The following is a 22,545-nucleotide window of genomic DNA, read 5'->3' as shown; positions in this document are numbered from 1 at the left end:
CTGGCTGGCCTTCAGACATTATGGCCACCCTACCTTAGAGCTTCAACACAATTCAGTTGGAAATATTAAATAAAGTGTTTGGAATTAAATTCCTGGTGGCAGCATTATATACATTAAGAAGAAAGTCACAATAGGCTCCCTTACAATCCTGCAGCTGGAGGAGAGAGGAACAAGATTTTGGGGAGCATTTGGAGCTACTGCAGGGAGGGGAGCATGTTCCAATGGAAAATGTTTTGTACCTGTGGAATCACTGTGCTTGATCCAACCAATTGTTTCATAAAATTAATAACAGTGAATGGATGCCATTACCAATACAATATTAGGCAAATTTAGCAGTTGCAAAGGTATAATTAGTGTTTTTCAGGTGATTATCCGTACTAATTGTGTGAAGGGGTTATAAAAAGATTTATTTTGGCTCAGAGTTAAAAGTTCCAGAATTTATAAAGGAGAGGGATGCTCTTTAGCCAAGAGTTGGAGGTAGCAGACTTGGCTTGCCTTCCATGATCTATTCTCCACCTGATCATAGCAGCCAGCCAAATGTGCTCCAGCTGTTTGTAGTTCTGGTCATAAATCTGTCTGCCAACTGAAGGTAAATATTCATGGTTTTGACCAAGTCGGCTCTTAAAAACTATGCCACAAAAAAGTTGATGGTCTTTACGTTGCTACAAGACTGTTATTTTAACCAGGGTTTGTACAATAAACTAGTTTAAACAAACCACAGTTTATTGCAAAAGTGATTGCAGCCATAGATATGAAGACATCTGTATCCAGAGAATGTTATAAATGTCTACAAATATAGATACATATCAATATTTGTCAAATTGATCATAATTTTTTTGAAAGCATATCTCAAGATCTAGGACTTTTATTAGTAATTAAATTTTTAGCTTTGTATTTCACAATACATTATTCTTATGAATGGGAAGCAAACTTATTGTGACCTTTCCACTTTTACTACGCCCCTACGTTATAAGGATCAAAAGAGTTTTTTTGTTAACTGGCTGTTCTTTTTGAATAATTGCCAAGTCATGCCAACCTTTTGGCACTGGACTTTTGCATTTATTTGTGCTTAGAAAACAGCTAGTTTAGTGGTGATTCTATGCAGCTGGTAATATAAAGTATCTTCTTCTAGCAGATGCAAGCAGTAACTGAGTTAAAAACTGAGCAGGATCCAAACTGCCTGGAACCAGATGCAGGGGGACTGAGTCCTTCTCCAGTAGAGTCCCAGACACCGATGGATGCAGACAAACAGGCCATTTACAGGTAGAAATGTTGATAAGATTAGACATTCAGAAAGTGAAATCTTCCTCTTTAGTAGGCATGCTATGGTTCTCAAACGGTGAATTGGACTGCATTATGACTATAGAATATTAGGAAGCCAAATGCACAGGTCCAGTGAAGGATAGGATTTGAAAATAGGAAACTGCCCTTCCCTTAGGAAACAATTCTAAGCAGGTCTACTCAGAATCTTGATCAGATCTATTCAGTGGGGTTTTTTTCCCAGGGTAACATTCTTAAGATTGCACTGTTAGCAACCAAAAATGTAGATCTCCACAGATGCATATTGGATTTGTGGAGTTGACTGCTTGCCTTCTGCACACTTGTCAGATTGCCCTGATCTGAGAAGAGCTGCTACTTTCTTCAGGTGGTGTTTCCCAGGGCATGGTTGTAGGAATGGTCAGAGAGGCTTTGTTTGATGACCATTTCTAATGCTAATTAGTCCCCCAGTCCCAATGGTGCATGAGCACATTTAATTGCTCTGGATTGAGACATGTCTCTGGTTAAATTTTTATACTTCATATACTGAATTACTAATATACTTATATGTTACTGTTTGTTATTAAAGATTGATCTGATATATTTTTAATATTAAAGATTGTTTTTAAAAAGTTCTTGTATAGGTTTGATTTATACTATTCTGTTAGGTTATAGATTGAAATTATTTTGGTCATTGAACAAAGTCTTAAGGGTCCTATAGTACAAGCAACCTAATTTCTTTCAAGCTATTAAATAATATGTATTGCTAAACTAAGCCTGTAAAAATAGCTCTAGCTTTAGTAGAATTTGTCACACATTAAGGGAAAAATCAGAGATTACATGGTATATTTGGTCTGAAACCCTAGTGTATTCATTGCAAATGTAATTCAGTGTATCTTTTCAATTTTTAAAATCCTCTGTATTTTTCAGCTTCCTGAGTTGCATGCAGAAGTTTTCACAGACTTACAGTTTGTTCATGTTTTCTGCTTTTTCCCAGGCATCCACTCTTTCCTTTATTAGCACTATTATTTGAAAAATGTGAACAATCTACACAGGGATCAGAAGGCACAACCTCTGCCAGTTTTGATGTAGATATTGAAAACTTTGTCAGGAAGCAGGAGAAAGAAGGAAAACCCTTTTTTTGTGAAGACCCAGAAACAGATAATTTAGTAAGTAAAAAAATGTTTTAGAGAAGCAAGTGATGCAAATCTTCCTGCTTGTTTTCAAGTTTGTTCTTTCATAAATATTTTTGTTTTTCTGCTTGGGAAAAATGTACAGTTGAAACTGAAAAACTCAGTAAAGTCAGTTGTGAAATTTCAACTAAAAAAGAGTTATTGAAATTTAAATTTCAACTTATTTTCTAGTAGCTTGTATTAACCCTGTTGCAAATTATGTTAGTTCCAGTGAGTGTTGGGGTGATTTAGGCTTGAAATAGGAATGTTCTTTCAGGTAGGGTTGTCTAATTAAAAGAAAAGAAAATATTTTCATTCCTAGGTGCACTACTCAATATACAGGCAGGTTTTTATTTTAAAATGTCCAAGAAGTTCTTGTAGGTTTCTAAGAGTGAACAGGACATTGCATGTGCTTTTGGCATAATTCTCTAGTGCAGTTGTCTTTCCTTTCATTGAGGCTTAAGGCAGAATCTGTTCAGACCTCTTTAAAATGAATGAGAAAGACTGATTATTTTCCTTAGTGGCAGCACTGCAAACAAAATTCTGGGAAACATCAGTTATAGCCATCTGTATCAATTGCCGATACTTTGGTATTGAAAAAAACTACTCCATACCATAATAGCTTTTAAGCTCAACTGATTTCTTTTAACAGAATCTTAACCAATTTCGCACTAGACCTTTAATCCTGGTTTAGCCCTGCCCTCTAACTGATATTCTACAGTAGAATCAGAGAAAACGACTCTATGATTCTATGAATTTAGTGTAGAATGTCAGCTTGGAGACAGGGCTAAACCAGGATTAAAGGTCTAGTGCGAAATGCTGTTTCAAATTCTTTCACCAAATGTATTATCTGCTCATTGAAAAACACCCTATATTTAAGATCCAGTGGAAAATCTATCAAAATCCCCCCCACCCCTGCTCTCCAACCCTCAGCATCACTCAATTCTCCCTCCTTACTACAATCCCCAATACTGTCATGCATTTTGTTTACAAGGATCTACTGGCCTCTCAGAGTGGTTTCCTGGGACTCCTGGAAAGCTGCTGGGGAAGGGGAAGCCGCTGCTACTTCCAGCTTCCCAAATTTTGTAGATGAAATGAACAACTTCATTCATCACACATTGATGCACCCATTATACCCACTTTTCTGAATTAAAAGGGCATCTGTGGGGAATAAAAATGTGTATATGCATCGTTGAAAATAATAGCTTTACTTTTTATTATAATATCTACTTGTAATTGCACTGTTATAAATGCCATATGTATACGTTTGTCTTCCTTGCTTTAAAGTTCTTTCTGCTTTTCACTTTTCTAGATGGTAAAGGCAATTCAGGTTCTCCGAATTCATCTGCTTGAGCTAGAAAAGGTTAATGAGCTCTGTAAGGATTTCTGTAGTCGCTACATTGCCTGTTTGAAAACTAAAATGAACAGTGAGACTCTTCTAAGTGGAGAATCTGGGAGCCCTTATTCACCTGTACAGCCCCAGGTACCTTTCAAGCTAACTGAAGTATATTTTCTTTCTAACTTGCCCCATTTCAAAAAATGGGTAACAGATTTTAAAATAATAAACCAAATATAGTGCTGTATTAATTATTCAGTTAAATTTGCTTGAGCAGTACAATTACAAGTAGATTTTTTGTGACTGGCAATCTGGCAGAAGATGTTAAGGTTTTATTAAGACTGCTGGGTTTCCCTTGTGTGGTTTCTTCATAGGCAAGTACATGGAAATGTAATACTGAAAGAATGACTATAATCTGTCAACTCTTTGTCTGCAGTCCAGCAACTTTAAACATGATAAAGATAGCTTGGATTTGCTGGAGCAGCTGTCTTCATGGAAAGAGCCACCAGAAAATGTGAGCAGTAGAGCAAAATTGACACAATTATCATTACACTTCTTTGGCAGTATATCCTTAGCCTAATTTGGGGGTTGGCTTTGTTCATTTCATTGTAGATAATGGCCCCATCTAAGTTAGGGTGATCTGTATAAAGAAAAAGTATTCTGTGATTGCCCTATGCCACGTGCACAAAAAGATTCTATAAATAAAATTCCACACATTCACTAGTCTAGATTACCTGTAAAAAGGTGCCCCTGTTTAAAAAGCTGCAAGGATTTCTGTAAACCATGCCCTTCAGGATTCAGTTCTCTTGTCCTGGCCTCCTTGTTGGGGAAAGGAAACATATGAACATAGATATAAGTTATAATACATATAAGCTGCTTTGTACTGTATTAGACCACTGGGCCAATTATTCCAGTGTTGTCTGTTCCAATTTGGAATAGCTCAAGATCTCAGGCCCTGCTGTATGGAATCCTTAAATGGGTGATGTCTCCATTTATAATCCTTACTGGCATTCTCTTTTCATTTAATACTCTGGAAGTGGAATGTAAAATGTATGAATGTCAAATGACTGTAATAAGTAGGAAAAAGGGTTATTTGACTGAATGCATGAGTCATACATTTTAAACGATTTGATTTTCTCATTGGATGCTATTAGTGTTGCTCTTTAAAATATAGTTATATTTGTATAATTCCTTCTGCTTGTGACCCTTATGAGCAAGTGAGGCAATTTATGTTCATTAATTCAGTAGTGGAGATTAAGATTACCATGAAGATTCCTAAAATACTGGTGTATTTTTAAAATTATTTCTTCCAAGTTCCTGTTGTAATGTCATCCCCTTGTCAGTTATACAAAACCAAAACTGCAGTCCTGTCACCTAGAGATTTGATTGTGGAGAAACAGTAATAAACATAAGTATTTTAAATACAACATTTTCAAAAGGTGAAATATATTAATTGCTTGAAATGATGCCTTTCAGTTTAAAAGGATAAATTCTTTAACCATGTTTAAAGTCATGAAGATTTACTGATTAACTTTAGAAAGATTCAGATGAGTAGCCATGTTGGTCTGAAGCAGCAGAACAAAATTTGAGTCCAGTGGCACCTTTAAGACCAACAAAATAAAATTAGGGGTGTCACTGAATTCACTGTTCTGCTAACAGAAAAGTTAGGGGTTAACTCAGAATAATACAGTTTTATGGATTTTCTGATGATGTTTGTGGTTTCCTTGTATTCTGGGGTTTTTAAAGTCTGACGGTACAAATAATTTAATGTAGAATAACACTGAAAGTACAAATAATTTAATGTAGAATAACAGTATCTAATTCTGTTACCCTGTTGACTCAAATTACTCAATCTGCAAATACAAGCCAGTTGATTATAACAAGATGGGATGAGGCTAGTATTAAGTGGCACAAGTTCTGTTGCTTTTAATAGTTATCAACCAAAATTCACATGTCTGTTCTACGCTGCTATAGAATGATTCAGTTTGGGGAAGAAAGCTGTCATTGAAGTAATTATTATATATACAGAGAGAGAGAGAGAGAGAGAGCATATTTCTAGTAAAGTATGCTAGAAATATATTTTCAGTAAAATAGTCCTTTCATTGATTTTCCTTCTTATGTGAGTTTCACAACTCTATTCAATCACATCCGTTTTTAAACATTATCATCTTTGTCATGGGGCTTACTTTCTTTCATGTTTCTTGTTTGAAATTGTTACAACTACCATGACAGGACTTATTCTTTAAGACTATATAATTTTTGTTGTTGTTTCTAGCCAATTCAAAGTGCCATCACAGGTACACTCAGTCCCCAAGGAATTATGGTGCCTGCATCAGCATTGCAGCAGGGAAATGTAACTATGGCAACTGTTGCAGGTAGGATGCACTAAACAAAAACCTCAGACGTTGAATTTCATCACAGATGGTTTTCAGGTCTGTTATGAAATGACCAAAAATTGGAATTCTGTTTATGCTTTTAGATTCCTAATGCTGTGCAATCAAATGTTTAGGATAATTTCTATACATGTCAGTTGATGCTGAGTGTTTAGTATTATTCTGGAAAAATAAAATATTCCTTCTCTTGCTGAAAGCTAAATATACTGGCTCTGATCCATAGAGTTGGAATACTGGCAGATGGGAAGAGTCACTAGTGGAAACCTGTTTGCATTTACAGTTTATGGGACAATTGCCATTTGATTTTTTTTAAAGCAAAGGTAGCCATCTTCTTAAAGTAATACTGCCCTTCAGAGCCTTTTTTATATCATGTAGTTTGATGTAGGTGTTATAAATAAAATGAAGGCAAGTTCTAAGAAATATTAATGAGGCTATACATTAACCACTTTGATGTAAAAGGGAATCATATTCTTGGCCAGATTTCCCTTTTTGATAAAAGATATCCTAGTGACATTGGAAGTTTGTTCAGAATGCTTTTGCCACTTTGCATTGTTTCAGCAAGTTTGGCTCAAAAAGTTAATTATCTTATCACCATCTTGTCTGTTTAATGCATAAAAATGCTTGTTATCAAATGCTTGTTTGGTTACTGTTCAACAGCATAATTGCTTTAATATGTTTTTAAGGTGGTACAGTATATCAGCCTGTGACTGTGGTCACACCTCAAGGTCAAGTAGTGACACAAGCCTTGTCACCTGGAACAATCAGGATCCAGAATTCACAGGTCTGTTCTATACAGAGTGCACAGCAGTGTTCCACGCCCTTTGGGTACCACACCACTGCCTCTATACTAGGGTTGCCAAGTCCAATTCAAGAAATATCTGGGGACTTTGGGGGTGGAGCCAGGAGACTTTGGGAGTGGAGCCAGGAGACATTAGGGGTGGAGCCAAGATCAAGGCTGTGACAAGCATAATTGAACTCCAAAGGGAGTTCTGGCCATCACATTTAAAGGGACGGCACACCTTTTCAATTCCTTCCTTCCTTAGGAAATCATGAAGGATAGGGGCATCTTCATTTGGGGCTCATAGAATTGGACCCCCTGGTCCAATTCTTTTGAAACTTGTGGGGTATAATTTGGGGAGAGGCACTAGATGCTATAAGGAAAATTTGGTGCATCTACCCCAAAAAACAGCCCCCCCCCAGAGCCCCAGATACTCGCGGATCAATTCTCCATGATTTTCTATGGGAATAAATCTCCATAGGGAATAATAAGAGTTTCCAGCAGACATTTCCCTCCCCTCCCCCCGCTTCCTGATGACCCTGAAGCAGGGGGAGGGCCTCCAAACCGGGGGATCCCCTGCCCCCACCTGGGGATTGGCAACCCTACTCTATACACCACCTGTCTCATTATAATGTTGGCCATTTTAGTTGTGCCTATGATTTTCCTCAGCATCCTGTCATGCTAATGTGCCCAAGAAACAAAACCCAAAGCAAGTCTAGGTGAATGGACTAGTTGGTTTCCTCTGAGTTTTGTGGATCAAAATAAATGAGCTGAAATCTGGGTCTCAGATGAGAAAGGTCAGAATCTGCTTCTCATAACAGACTCTTGAACCATAAAATGTAGAAGCAAGCTTTGCCTGAATACAAGTAGTGTCCCTGAATGCCTGCATGCTTTCTTGCACATAGGTGAAGGACTACCAGCCATTCTTATGGGGGGGAACTCCATGTTTGAGCAATGTTGCGAGGTGGGGGCGGGGGGGAGAAGAACGGCAAAAAAATCCCTCAATTCTGATACTTCACTAACAGGCCACTGCAGTGTTATGGAAGGAGCAACATTCTCTGTTAATATTTAGATGCCACATGTTCTGTGGGATTGGAAGTTTGTGGATGCTTTCCTATAAAAAATACTCCTGCATATAAAAACTGGCATACTAGGAAGAAGCAAAGATAGAAGTCACGCTAGTTTTCCATGGACAGAAATGTTTGACTTGGGCAAATGTTTAAATATACAGTTCCCCATCACCAATCTAAGATTGTGCAACCCTAGGAATTCTATGCCATGTGATTATCTGTATGTTTAAACCAGCTATTTAATTTCTTCTCCTCTTAATAGCATTTCTGTTTCTAAACTTGTGCTTACTTTTGCAACTGTGTAGATTTTTCTATAACATTTTTTTGTGAAACTTAAAACCCTACAGTTGCATAACACTGTGTTTAATGGTTTTGTGTTATTTGTCAATTCTGTACAGCTCCAGTTACAGTTAAACCAGGATTTAAGCATCTTGCATCAAGATGATGGGTCATCAAAAAATAAAAGAGGAGTTCTTCCAAAGCATGCTACGAATGTGATGAGGTCGTGGCTTTTTCAGCACATAGGGGTAAGGTTTGGTTGCAGTGATTGGTGATGACATTTACTATTATTTTGAGAGTTTCTGCTGGTATATTATTATTGATGCACTAGGAATAAGGTCCGTTGTGAAGAAAAATACAATGGGCTCTAGAAAGAGGCTCTGGGCAAGTGCCCCCCCCCTTTCCATCTTCCCACCCACCCAAGTGAAGGTATTCACTCCCTCCCCACCTCAAGGGGAGCTGATCTCTGCCATTTCATAGAATCATGAGTTGGAAGGGACCTCAAGGATCATCTAGTCCAACCCCCTGCACAATGCAGGAAACATTTGGACAACAGTTGTAATTCTGAGTGATCTCCAGCCATCTCCTGGAGATTAGCGAAACTATAGTATCTTAGTGTACAGCTGTGTAAATAAAAAAACTGCTAAGAGACACGATAAATTTTAAACAACAAAACAGTGTAATTTAAAGGTCAGTGGTGTCCTGACAGAGCTTGCACATAGAACTTCAAATATACAAGAGCATGTAGCAAGAAGACATTAACAGAAGACAGTTCAGTCTTTCCAATCACCAAGGAGTGACAGTTTTCCAGTATTTAGTTCATGGAACTAAACAAGCCCTTCCAAAGACGTCTGTTCTAGATATCTAGACGTTTCATCCATCTTTCTTCAGTCTGGAGGCTTATTTATCACTGGAATCCAATCTTCACAGGAGACCAACAAGGTTCAGAACATATCTGTAAGATTTCCAGGTTCTCAGACATGTTCTGAACCTTGTTGGTTTTGTTGTTTAAAATTTATGGTGTCTCTTAGCGGTTTTTTAATCACCTGAGGATTGGCAACAGTGGTTCCCAAGGGGGAAATGGCATTGTACCTGTCTGAAGTACTACCCTTCCTCAAACCCCACCCCCTCCAGGCCCCACCCCTTAAATCTCCAGGAATTTCCTAATGTGGAGTTGGCAAACCTATCTCCTTTTTCTTATCTGCCCCTTTGATTTCAGGTTTCTATCACCTTCCCTCTCCTTGCAGTCTCTACATGGGCAAAGGACAGTCTTTCTCGACAGTGGGTGGGGGGGGGGAGAACCAAAGCAGTTTACATAATTCTCCTCTCACAATCCAGTCAGCTTCCACAGCCTGCATCTGGGTCTGGCCTACCCCACATTGAAGCCCTGACTCCTGTGCCCTCCCCAGACTCCACCACAGAACCTGGAACTGGCAGCCATAGTCAGGACTGGCCCCAAGGAGTTCTGCCTCAGAGGCCTGTAGTAAGACCTTTCAGACTAACAATCTCTCTCAAAACTTGCTGGTCTTAAGCACAGGGCTTCAATCTCTCTGTGTATCTGGTCTGTTGGCACAGTATGCCATTTCCCACCCACCCCGCTTTCCAGAGGAGAATAGGAAGGAGACCTCAGCCAATCAAAGGAAGCCTTTCTCTGGCTGTCTCTCCCTTCCTCCCTCCCTCAGCCAATCAAAAGAAGATTTTCTTTCCTCTGTGAATCAGTGCGGCAGGCAGCTCAGCCAATAGGAGGAGAGTAGGGAGAGCCAGTAACTTCCAGGTTGTTTGCCTTTCACTGACAAAACTAGTTTTGCTAGGTAGCAAGAGCCACTTGGGTGGGAGAGAGGAGCGGACTCAACCAATGGCATGGAAGTACTCTTGACTGATGATTTGACAGGCCAAAGGTTGATGAAGTGCAGTCCCACCCAATAAGGGAACTGGGATTTGCCAACATGAAACCAGCTTTATGTCTATAGATACAAAAAGAAAAGGTTTAGCCCATATCTGCAGTTTTTAAAATATGAAAACAGCTTCAACAGACATAGTCAAAATTCATTTAATTAATTTATTAGAGTTGAATTAGGCCCACATTTGTAGATATCATAATCTTGTGATCTTAAATGCTAGAAGAATTTTTGTTTTATTTCATTATGCCTAGAGTTATTTATCATGTGCTTTCTTAATCAGTAACCTTTTGAAGACTATTTTTAAATCACCAATCTATTTCATAAGGGTATGAAAAATATTCCCCAGAGTGTGATCTGTATGCAGATGAGAACTATATGTGATTTTAATAACCTAACATCCAAGTATCATGTGCACTGTCATCCTCATTACAAATTATGTGGGGTTGCATTTTTTTGTATTAGGAAGCAAAGCCTTGAGGTCTGAAAAATCATTTAGATATTGTTAAATTTTTCTGTCTTCATTTTTATGCTACATGCTTGTGAATATAGAATTCAATCAGCAGATTGTATGTTAGATTTTACTCAACTCTTCCAAAAGCACCTGCTGCAGCCCATAGTTTTCTTGAGTCTCCTGACCTTCCAGAGTAGCATGTTTATAGCATAGGTGGGGGAAGGTAGGAGGAACTGGGAAGGATCCATCCTGCTAATGGAGGTCTACTTGCAGTTCTTTGGATCTAACCCTAAATATTCTGTGTAGAATGACTGAATGTCAGACTTTTCAGTTTAAATAGATTATATATAACATGTTGCTAGTACATTTTTAAAAGCTGGATTTTTCTGAATGCTTTGGATTCCCCTAGGCTTTCAGAAATCTTGCATTAACCCTGTTTGGCCTCCACCTTGTGCATTTTTGTTGTTGTTGTTTGCATTGGCAGACCATTCTTAGCTATTAGACATATAGGCTGTGATCACACACACTAAATAATGCACTTTCAATCCAGTTGGAAAGTGCACTGAAAGTGGATAGAAAGTGCATTGTTAGTGCAGCGGTGTCAAACTTATTTGTTATGAGGGCCGGATTTGACATAAATGAGACCTTATCAGGCCGGGCCGGGCCATGTTGGATCAGGCCATATGTGTACCTATTTAAGATTAGGTAGCAGACACATAAATTTTATAAAGGACACAGATAACCACAATTAATGGGTTTTTTTAAAAAAAAAAACCTTTAAACATGCTTAAAACATTAGCATTCATTGGTCTTGAAAGTGCTTTCTTTGTAGCTCTCCCATGGGATCCAGGGAACTGGGCAAAGGAAGCTCTGGCTCTTTCCTTCCTTCCCCAGGAGATGAGGAGAGAGAGGAGCCGCAGCCAGTAGAAGGAAGAGAAGCTTGGCTCAGTAGCTCTGCTGGGTGATTGAGAGAGCTTGGCAAAGCAAGCTCTCCATCCTCCCTTTCCTCCCCAAGGGAGGAGCCTCAGCCAATGGAGAAAATGGAGGTTTTGCTCTGTAGTTCCTGTGCAAGTCTGCAAAGAAAGCTGTTATGCAGAAGGAAGCAAGAGAGAGGGAGAAGGAGGCAGATGGCAGCCAGTTGCTTGAGGGCCTGATAGGAACCCTACAGGGGCCTGATTTGACCCCCAGGCCACATGTTTGACACCCCTGATTTATTGTGTGTGAACACAGCCATAGTGTAATATCAGCGAAAGGAGGAAAAAAATCTATGTTAACAGCTCTCCATAAGTTAGTAATGTTCCTGTAACAAATACTGTAGGCAAAAAAAATCATATACATTCTTGGTGTGTGTTAACTGTGGGATAACTGTGAGTGTGCGTTAACTCTGCCCCGTGGCGCAGAGTGGTAAAGCTGCAGTACTGCAGTCCTAAGCTCTGCTCACGACCTGAGTTTGATCCCGGCGGAAGCTGGGTTCAGGTAGCCAGCTCAAGGTTGACTCAGCCTTCCATCCTTCCGAGGTCGGTAAAATGAGTACCCAGCTTGCTGGGTGGAAAGCGTAGATGACTGGGGAAGGCAATGGCAAACCACCCTGTAAAAGGTCTGCTGTGAAAACGTTGTGAAAGCAATGTCACCCTAGAGTCAGAAACGACTGCTGCTTGCACAGGGGACTACTTTTACCTTAAAAAAAAAATTAAGGTTTTTAATCTCTATCATATGACCCATTCTCTGTCATACGACAAACAGTATATTGTGAATCCAGTTTTGTCATGTTACTTATGTCAAGATCCATGCCACCCAGCAGGGCTTCTGGCAGCTGTAAGGGGTTTTTTTCTCAATCGTACATGGTTAATAATGGTGACATTTCTGTTATGAGGGTATTAACAGATGAATTCAACATCTTTTAGCAGTCAACTACATTAGGAGGTTTATAACTTTTTATGGGTCAGCTGGTTTTTAGATGTTTGTTCTTAGTTTAAAGAAAAACAGACAGACGCTTTTTTCAGCACAGCCATTCAGAGGATGAACTCTTGGGAGATTATCGGGTTGTATCCTATCACTCTGCTTGGCTAATGGCGGCTTGTGACTCCTGCACAAAGGAGCCTTCTATCTCTGCAAGATTCTCTTTTGCCAGTGGAAGAGGTTCCACTGATAGCCAGAAGGACAATTAGAGTTGGGAGTGAGCAGTGAAGTGGCCAAGTTTGCGGATGACACTAAATTGTTCAGGGTGGTGAGAACCAGAGAGGATTGTGAGGAACTCCAAAGGGATCTGTTGAGGCTGGGTGAGTGGGCGTCAGCGCGGCAGATGCGGTTCAATGTGGCCAAGTGCAAAGTAATGCACATTGGGGCCAAGAATCCCAGCTACAAATACAAGTTGATGTGGTGTGAACTGGCAGAGACTGACCAAGAGAGAGATCTTGGGGTCGTGGTAGATAACTCACTGAAAATGTCAAGACAGTGTGCGATTGCAATAAAAAAGGCCAATGCCATGCTGGGAATTATTAGGAAGGGAATTGAAAACAAATCAGCCAGTATCATAATGCCCCTGTATAAATCGATGGTGCGGTCTCATTTGGAGTACTGTGTGCAGTTCTGGTCGCCGCACCTCAAAAAGGATATTATAGCATTGGAGGAAGTCCAGAAAAGGGCAACTAGAATGATTAAAGGGCTGGAACACTTTCCCTATGAAGAAAGGTTGAAACGCTTGGGACTCTTTAGCTTGGAGAAACGTCGACTGCGGGGTGACATGATAGAGGTTTACAAGATAATGCATGGGGTGGAGAAAGTAGAGAAAGAAGTACTTTTCTCCCTTTCTCACAATACAAGAACTCGTGGGCATTCGATGAAATTGCTGAGCAGACAGGTTAAAACGGATAAAAGGAAGTACTTCTTCACACAAAGGGTGATTAACATGTGGAATTCACTGCCACAGGATGTGGTGGCGGCCACAAGCATAGCCACCTTCAAGAGGGGTTTAGATAAAAATATGGAGCACAGGTCCATCAGTGGCTATTAGCCACAGTGTGTGTGTATATATATAAAAATTTTTGCCACTGTGTGACACAGAGTGTTGGACTGGATGGGCCATTGGCCTGATCCAGCATGGCTTCTCTTATGTTCTTAGAGTAGAACTGAAATTAGAAAAAAAATATGTTCTGAAATATGTGAATTTATGTCCTGAAATACATGAATCTATATAACATGAACAGAAGAGGAGGATGTATCTATAATTTCCATGAAACAATAAAGTATAATTCAATTGAATAGCGTAGTTAAATACACATTGGGAAATTAAAGTTAGAGGAATAATTTAAAATATTGCAAATGCCTGGGAATGTTGAGGGAAACAAGCTACTGCTATTTTTACTGATATGTTACTTTTTCAGATTCCAGGCATTCAAGCTCCTATGGATCTTATAGTGCATAATTAATATGAGACTGGTACAAGGAGTGAGAAAATGTTGGGTTTTAATATGTTAAAAGCTGCAAAAATTTTAAATGCACAAAAATTAAAATCTAAGAAATTACTTTTGATTCATCATTTTATTAATAAATTTGGTAGCCTTCTAAAACTAACATATTGGGTATAGACAAGGGAAGCTGCAAGCTATTTATGAAAAATAATTTTACAGTGACATGCATTATGGGAACAATCAGTTTGCTGGTCAGAAGGTGATAGCTAAACTTTATGCTAACTTGTTGCTTCGTGAATGTATGTTTATAGATATAAAAAAACTGAAAGGTCATCCGAGTTTTTTCCCTCTAAAATATCCTTTCCCCTTTGTCTATAGCATCCATATCCAACAGAAGATGAGAAGAAGCAGATAGCAGCACAAACAAATCTGACATTACTCCAGGTTAACAACTGGTAAGATGAATACATATTTGGATATGATGCAATGTTTTATCTATAATAAAAATATAAAAATAAGATCAGGAGAAGATTAGCTTACTGACGTCTGTTGTGGTCCTTTGTGCAAGTGAAAAAGCGTCCATTACACTCATTTGCCATTGCAAGTCTTGCTGCTGTAATGTGTTAGGTCTCATAGGAGTTAGTTATAACCAGACAATGGGCCTGTTGTAGCAGAATGGCTAATGCTAAAGGTAATTATATATATGTTTTTGTTTGCTTGTTTTCTTAGATTTTATCCCCCTCATTTTCCATTTATACCAGAACTTTTCTGAGTGTTGGGAAATTCCAAGGCAGCTTAACACTTTTAAATATAAATGGGGTGTGGGGCTAAAATACAATAAAACCCAGAAACTCTGCTCCCCATTAAAAATGCTCCACCCCATTTTATGGGTGGGGCAACTTTCTGAGGCAGGTTAGGTTAAGAGAGAGTGACTTTCCCAAAGCCAGTGGGTTTCATGTCACAGAAAGGATCTGACTCTGCCTTCTTTGTCATAGTCTGACACAATAACCACTACATTGCATTGGCTTTCAGAGAACAGAACTGTGTTGACATAAACGGGCAGTATTCTTCAACTCAGCAACAGGTGTTAACTAGCTTAGCAAAATTAATTGTAGTATTATGAATTACTGCTATTGTGAATGGTTTGTACTTTTTGTGATTACATTTTAATTTTGTGTAATTATGTCTCACTGTGTTCCTCCTGATTTCATGCCCCTGCTGTTTATTAATATTTTTCCTTTATGAGTTTGTTGACAAACTCAGCTGTAGTCAATGAAAGTTGATGTTGGAATCAAAACTTCTTAGTCCAAAGGTGCTGCAAAACTCCAATTAATTAAAAAAAACCCCAGAAGAGTGAAATAGTTGGGGCCACATGAAATGATCTAAATGGATAAAGCAGTGATACACAGCTTGCTTTGTCATGTGGGGTGCGGGGCTATATTGCGCATATGCAACTATGTGGCCACAGAAGTAAGAAAAAGGGCCCCAAGAAGAAAGCCAACTAAGAAGTAACAATAAATTGTAAACTGCTTTTTAAAATCAACTTTTAAACTCCAGGAGCCACTTCTAAAATCAAAAACTTCTCGTCCCTTCCCATGATTAAAAATTGCCACGAAATATACTAAGCAAGGTAACATTTTTTGGTTGGTTAATGTTGACATTGTCTAATTTTGTCTGACATATTCACATTGACCATATTCAGGTTTATCAATGCCAGGAGACGAATTCTCCAGCCAATGTTGGATTCCAGTTGTTCTGAAACTCCTAAAACAAAGAAGAAAACAGCTCAAAACCGACCAGTTCAAAGGTTCTGGCCAGACTCCATTGCATCAGGAGTAGCTCAGCATCAATCAAATGAACTTACAATGTCAGATGGTGAGCAGATTAAGTACATGTCTTGAATTAAAAGGAGCTCTTTATTTAGTCTTTATTGCTTGAGGGAACTTCTAAAATTAGTTAAATTATTTTGCATGTGACTTGAATGGACACACGGAATGCAGTATTTTGGTACAAACTGCCTTGAAAGAAGTGGTGTATCATAACAACACTTTCTTCTATATTTTCCTCATAACAACACTTTCTTCTATATTTTCCTTACCTTTTCATCCAAAAGTAAAGGAGGATGCACAGCAGATTTCCCTCCTATCTGCTTCACACTTCCCATCAGATATACATGCACTCTTATGTAGTGGTTCAGGTAAATGTGCCTAGATCTGATTCATGTTTGTAACCCAGTCTTACACATATTGTATTGCAAGTAAAGCCTACCAGGCTGAACAGGACTTACTTCCATGTAAAGTACATAAAACTGCAACTTTAAAGATGGCAACTTGAGGTTGCAACCTGCAGCTGCTTTCGACTGGCTCCTGAATTTACACATACAGCAGTTTCCAGAGCAGCTTTTAAACTAATTCCTGAGGAAAGCTGGCAAATGTGGAGGAGCCTCTAGTTAGAAATGACTCATTCCGAAGTAATGGTGTGGTAAATTCTTGGGAAAATATTGGTGGGCTAGAACTTGAGAATTAGAATAAGACAGTAAGTGAGAGATCTGTGAGGAAACAGAGATCCTTAGAGAGGGAAACTAGCCTATATGCCAGTGCTAGAAGTCTCTGAGCCAAGATGGAGAGGCTGAAGTGCTTGGTGCTAAATGACAATTTAGTTACAATGGGCAGAAGCCTGATTGGGGAAAATCAGTGTTATCCCTGGATACAATGTTTATATGTAGGACAGAGAGAGACTTTGTGAAGGCTGGTATTTTAAATTAAATGTGTATTTTAAATTAAATGTCAATAGAAGTAGTGTGATGTATTTAACCAGCATGGACTCTCTCAACCTGCATCTGACAGTTTGAACCAAAGTGGCTTCTGAATGCACTTATTTAGGTACATGTGAGGGGCTTTACCTCAGCCTAATTAGTATTGCTGCCTGGGACAGTTATGATGGCCTTACAGTTCTCCTTTCCTGTAATACTGCATGAATTATGTCTAGAAATGCCTTGCCCTCCCTAGGATGCCACATGAGACATGAGGGAAACAAAATAAAAACCAGTGACCAGTTTATTTGCATCCTGGCATAGAGGAATAAGGATGTTCAGAAAAGCGGCTTGAAAATTTTACAAGTGTAGCACACAGCATTTGCGAGACTTATTCAAGTATAACATTTCAGTTGACAGTGGGTGCAGAGAGCAGTTATCACTCAACCTTTTAAAGCTGTTGACATGAATCTGGCCTTTCCATAAGTTCATGAACTCCACAGTATATGTGTGAGCTCATACTAGAAAACCCAAATCCGTAGCCGGTTTCACTGGAAGATAGGCTCCGAGACAGATACAGTCCTAAGAATTCCCCAAATTTGACTGCTTTTCCTATAAGCCAGAATTTGAGACCTATATAATCTTCTGATAGAGGTTCCCTTACAGCCTAACCTCATGGAGGCACAAACCCTATATCTTAAATATTAAAAATTCACAATATTAGCCTGCTTTCCCTCAAAGCCAGTCTCTGAGACAGCAGTCTCCTGAGAATGGATCCTTTCAATCTCACTGTCAGGAGGCTCAAGCACTATTTGACTGACAGTTTTGTGGATTTTTTCTTAACTTTCCTGGCTCCTCCAGCATTCCATGGATCCTGATTGGCTGTTAGCTGCTCTGCGCACTTACCAAAAAGGCATAGAGAGGATTAGTGATTAATAGAAATGGCATGACTGTTGCCTGTCCGTTACAGACATGTTGGGAACAGCATTGCTCTGTATATAAAAAGGGGGCTATATATCAAGGTAAAAAACATTAGGGGAAGAAACTCCTTCCATGAAATTGCGATAGGTGGAAATACTAGTCCCTAAGGGGTTTCTCATGGGGCAGTACTATTGTCTCCCTTATCAAACCAGAAGCAACTCTTGAGATTGAGACAAAATTAACAGAGATGGTTAAAATGGAAAATGTTGTAATACTGAGTGACTTCAATTATCCTTGCAGCAACTGGGAAAATGAGCACTTGAGTCATATCATACATAGTTTTCTAGATGTATTTTATAAATGACTGGGTATTGAAGCAGTTGGCCATGGAGCAAACCAGAGGTGTAATAACTCAGGACTTGGTTCCAAACTGAGCTTGAGGCATGGTATGATGTGTAGATGTGGTTGCAGTAGTTAGGAACAGTGACCACAGTGCTATTAAGTTGCTCCCAAAGTCCAAACAATTAATTTTGATTTCAAAAGAAAGAACTTTGCAAAAGTGAGGGGTCTAGTCAGAAGGAAGAATTAACTCTCTCCTGGGTGCCAGGAAACTATTTAAAATTACACCAGTTAAAGCTCAGATAGAATGCACACTTCAAGTTAAGACAGCTACACCTAGTATAAAACAATGACTGCATAATTAATGACCCAAGTCAAGGAAGCCATAGAAGACTAAAAGTCTTCCTTTAAAAAGTGGAAAGATTAATGAAATGAAGCGGGGCACAGGTTCAAAGTGAGCAAAAAAGATGAGGAGGAGATTCTTCAAATATATCCACAGCAGAAAACCAGCTAGGGAAGCAGTTGGAACTTTGGATGACAAAGGGAAAAAGGGATTGCTTAAAGAGGATAGGGAAATCAAAGAGAGACCAAATGAGTTTTTTGCATATATTTTCACCGTGGAAAGTGGAGGCACGCTGCTGTGCCAGAGCCACTGTTTTGAGGAATGGTATCTGAAGAACTGAGCTGAAATGAGGTGATAAGAGATTGTTCTATGACTGCTAGACAAACTGAAAAAATTGCGTCTCCATATCTGGATGGCATAACACTTTCAAGAACTCAAATGTGAAATTGTTGATCTATTAAACCAATATATGTAATTTATACTGATTGTGTTATTTTACATCCTATATTCCTCCTTGAGTCCCAATGAAAAAGGCAGACTACAAATAAAGCAAATAAATAAAATGTGTTACTAAAATTGGCCTCTATGCCAGACAACTGGAAAATAACAAATAACATTTTAAAGCCGGGGGAAGGGTCCAAAAGTGGATTCGGGGAATTATAGGCCAATTAGCCTATCATCTGTTCCAATTGTATTAGTTGAAAGTGTTATTAAAGATAGCATTAGTAAGCACATACAAAGTCTGCGGAGAGAAAATCAGCATGGCTTTTGCAAAGGGAAATCTTGCTTTACTAACCTTTTGGAGTTTTTTGAGCAAGTTAACATGCAGGTGAATAAAAGTTATCTTGTATACATAGACATTATATACTTGGACTTCAAAATGGCCTTTGACAAGGTACCACATCAAAGACTCCCAAGTAAACATAGCAATTATGGGATAAGAGGATGGGTCATTTTATGGATTAAAATTTGTTTAAATGGTAGGGAGCAGAGAGTAAGAATAAATTGACAGTTCTTGCAATACAGGGAAGTGAATAGTGAGGTCCCACAAGGATTCATATTGGGACTCCTGCTATTTAATTTGTCCTTAAATGATCCAGAATTGAGGAGCAGTGTAGTGGCCAACTTTGTGGATTATACTAAATTATTTAGAATGGTGAAAACCAAGGCGGATTGTGAAGAAGATGAAACTATTGATGTTGGGTTTGATAGCAGGCTTTGTTCTGGATAGACATAAAAGTACAGTGCATGAATTACTTACAGCTACCAGAATGATCAAGAGCCCCATGGCGCAGAGTGGTAAAGCTGCAGTACTGCAGTCGGAGCCCTCTGCTCACAACCTGAGTTCAGTCCCAGCAGAAGCTGGTTCAGGTAGCCGGCTCCAGGTTGACTCAGCCTTCCATCCTTCCGAGGTCGGTAAAATGAGTACCCAGCTTGCTGGGGGGGGAGTGTAGATGATTGAGGAAGGCAATGGCAAACCACCCCGTAAAAAGTCTGCCGTGAAAACGTTGTGAAAGCAACGTCACCCCAGAGTCAGAAATGACTGGTGCTTGCACAGGGGACTACCTTTACCTTTACCAGAATGATCATAGCCAAAGGGTAAAAGAGCATATAAAACCTAACTATGAAGCAATGGGTTGGCAAAATCTTTCAAATTACAAAGTTACCTAAATTGAGTGAACAATTAAGGGATAGACATCAAAAAAGTCAGTTCTCGTTAGGTTGGAAACCCTGGTTTAATTTTTGGCAAGAACATTTATCATTAACTATAGATATATACATATTTACAAATCTATAATGTTATTGTTATTTATTTATATGTGTTTATTTGTGATTCTGGTTTTACTTCTTTTTAAAATGACCTTTATTGTTTATTAACCACTCAGGTACAATAATAAATAATTGTAGCTGCAACAACAATAACTACAAAGCCATATCCCAGTAAAGAAACACAAAAACCTGTCAAAGTTAATAACATCTGTAAGAATATTAGAGAGTAATTGCATCTTCCAGCAAGGATGTATTGACAGTTTCTCTTCAGAGACCATATAGTTTTGGTATGGCCACCATATTTCCACAAAACCTGAATGGTCTTCTCTAGAGTTTATACAACTGTTACTATGATAAGCTATCTTTTCCATAATATATCAACCCACAAGTCAGTGGTGTGTGGATGCTTAGCCTTCCATTGAGATGCTATAGCCATTCTCGCTGCTTTTAACAAGAATTCTATAAACCTCAATGTAGACCATTGTATACCAAGCCCTAAGCTTATATTAAGTAATAACACATCTGGATGATGCTGTAATCTGTGTCCTGTGATTATTTCTGTTGTGAGTTAGATACTTTTTAAAAAGCAAAAGTTTTTCAGGGAAAAAAGAAACAGTAGATTTTCCTAATTGAGAACTGTTGTTTCAGTCAGACCTGGTTTTTGTTGTGCCTTTTTAGGAGCCGTTGTTACAATTACAGCTCCAGTCAACATGAATGTAGACAGTCTCCAGTCTCTTTCATCAGATGGTACTACTTTGGCTGTTCAGCAAGTCATGATGGCGGGGCAGAGCGAGGACGAATCTGTAGACAGCACTGAAGATGATGGTGCAGACCTCTCAACCACAAACATCAGTGGTCTTGTCTTGGATAACAGTGATTCTCTGCAGTAGGAAGCAAGAAAAGCTGGCTTAAATGTTTAGGAAAAACAATGGACTCACTGACTTTTTATAGTTTGCACAGCAAACATTTTACACAAGTTTTATTTCTAATATGTTTTATATGTAGATATAGAAGAGTGCACTTTTTTGTATTTCATAGTAAGCTTAACGAGTGTCTTTGCAGGTGCAGCAACTTCTTTCAAATGTGTTGTTCTTTTGGTTTTAATTTTGAAAATGTAAATCTAGTAATTTAAAAAAAAAAGACCACAACAATATCACCCCATTCTTTTCTTAGGGTAACTTTCTCGGTCACAAAATTGATCCCAGATCAACCTGCCTGAGGAAAGTACAGCAGTTGTAGGGCAAGGTGATGATTGTTTTGATGGCTGCGTTATTTTTTTAAAAAACTCAGCATGAACTTAAAAATCAGCCTACAGTTGTCATCTGGCCCAAGGTTTGTTGTTATCTGACATCTTGAAGTCTGCTGCAATTTTGTGACCTATGAAATTGCCTTCATAGGAGAAATGAAAGTACTTCCTATCTCCTGCATTAATGATGCAGTTTCAATTAGTGCTGTCATTCAAAGACAATTTTTGGTGGTTTAACAATATAAATGTAAAGCATGTCAAACTAGTGTATGGGCTTTGTTTATGGAGTTAGTCATGTAGATTTGAAAGATGCTTCTGCACCTTAAAAACAAACAAAACAAAACTGCCAGTTGGAAATGGGCAACCGAACATGCAAAAGAAAATGGAGATGTGTGATTCCAGTAATGACTATATAAGTTTAAGTTCTCTCATAGAGTTCTTAGATGGAATCTTCAAGGTTCCTGCTTCCATGTAAAGTTGTCACAGGCACAGCTTCTTCCACATGTTTTCTGCCTCTAGTCCTTTGCCTGCCCTGCCCCCCCTCCCATTTTGGCCTGTGGCATGCCTGGAACCCTGCTAGCTGCACTTGTGAGGAGTGGGGTCAGACCAAAGGATCGATGTAAAGTAGGACAAGATGTGCAGCTGCTGTCTCAATCCATCTGGTGGCAAATTTAAAGGTATAGGGAGAATCTCTAGGTTGTAACCTGATAGCCCTACTCATAGCCAGTGGCTCTGTTCATCATTTGCTATAAAACACTTATTTTTACCTTATCAGGATTATTGGATTAAAAATATTTTTATAAATTCTCTAAGAATTGGGATGACTGTATTGCGCATGAAAAAAATTGTTTAGTACTCCCATTTGGAAGGTTATAAAGACTGTCCGGATTGAATAAAACATGCCTGTGCTATATCTTCTGGATCTCTGCTATCCCATAGTAATACAGTCTATTTGATAGTGTCCTAAGAGCCTGCTCCTTAATGAGATGTTGGATCTTTTAAAACATCGCTTTGAGTTTTGTGTAAGCTAATTTTCAGTTACATTTTAGTCTAATTTGGATCTCATATCAAGAGATTTGAAGAACAGGTGCTCTGATGAGGCAACACCTGTAATCTTCACTGCAATC

General features: G+C 38.8%; 1 protein-coding gene across 4 annotated transcripts in view; it reads left to right on the top strand.

Annotated features, from left to right (window-relative positions):
• Positions 1–22,331, top strand: part of PKNOX1 (PBX/knotted 1 homeobox 1) — a 42,853-nt gene extending 20,522 nt beyond the window's left edge. Inside the window, exons 3-12 of one of the 4 annotated variants that reach the window (XM_060234206.1) lie at positions 1,136–1,263; positions 2,255–2,426; positions 3,742–3,912; positions 4,202–4,279; positions 6,041–6,140; positions 6,842–6,939; positions 8,405–8,533; positions 14,426–14,502; positions 15,750–15,922; positions 20,851–22,331. In XM_060234206.1, coding sequence (XP_060090189.1) covers positions 1,136–1,263; positions 2,255–2,426; positions 3,742–3,912; positions 4,202–4,279; positions 6,041–6,140; positions 6,842–6,939; positions 8,405–8,533; positions 14,426–14,502; positions 15,750–15,922; positions 20,851–21,062 — 1,338 coding nt within the window. In that variant the 3' untranslated portion in view covers positions 21,063–22,331. Of the gene's footprint in view, positions 1–1,132; positions 1,264–2,254; positions 2,427–3,741; positions 3,913–4,201; positions 4,280–6,040; positions 6,141–6,841; positions 6,940–8,404; positions 8,534–14,425; positions 14,503–15,749; positions 15,923–20,850 lie in introns of all 4 variants that reach the window. The other 3 variants (XM_060234205.1, XM_060234208.1, XM_060234207.1) reach the window with 3 other exon arrangements.
• Positions 22,332–22,545: the final 214 nt, after the last annotated feature.

The sequence above is a fragment of the Heteronotia binoei genome, chromosome 3, assembly GCF_032191835.1.
Source record: "Heteronotia binoei isolate CCM8104 ecotype False Entrance Well chromosome 3, APGP_CSIRO_Hbin_v1, whole genome shotgun sequence".
Classification (NCBI taxonomy): Eukaryota; Metazoa; Chordata; class Lepidosauria; order Squamata; family Gekkonidae; genus Heteronotia; species Heteronotia binoei.
Note: the sequence above shows the minus strand (reverse complement) of the source record. Positions and strands in the feature narration are given on the sequence as shown.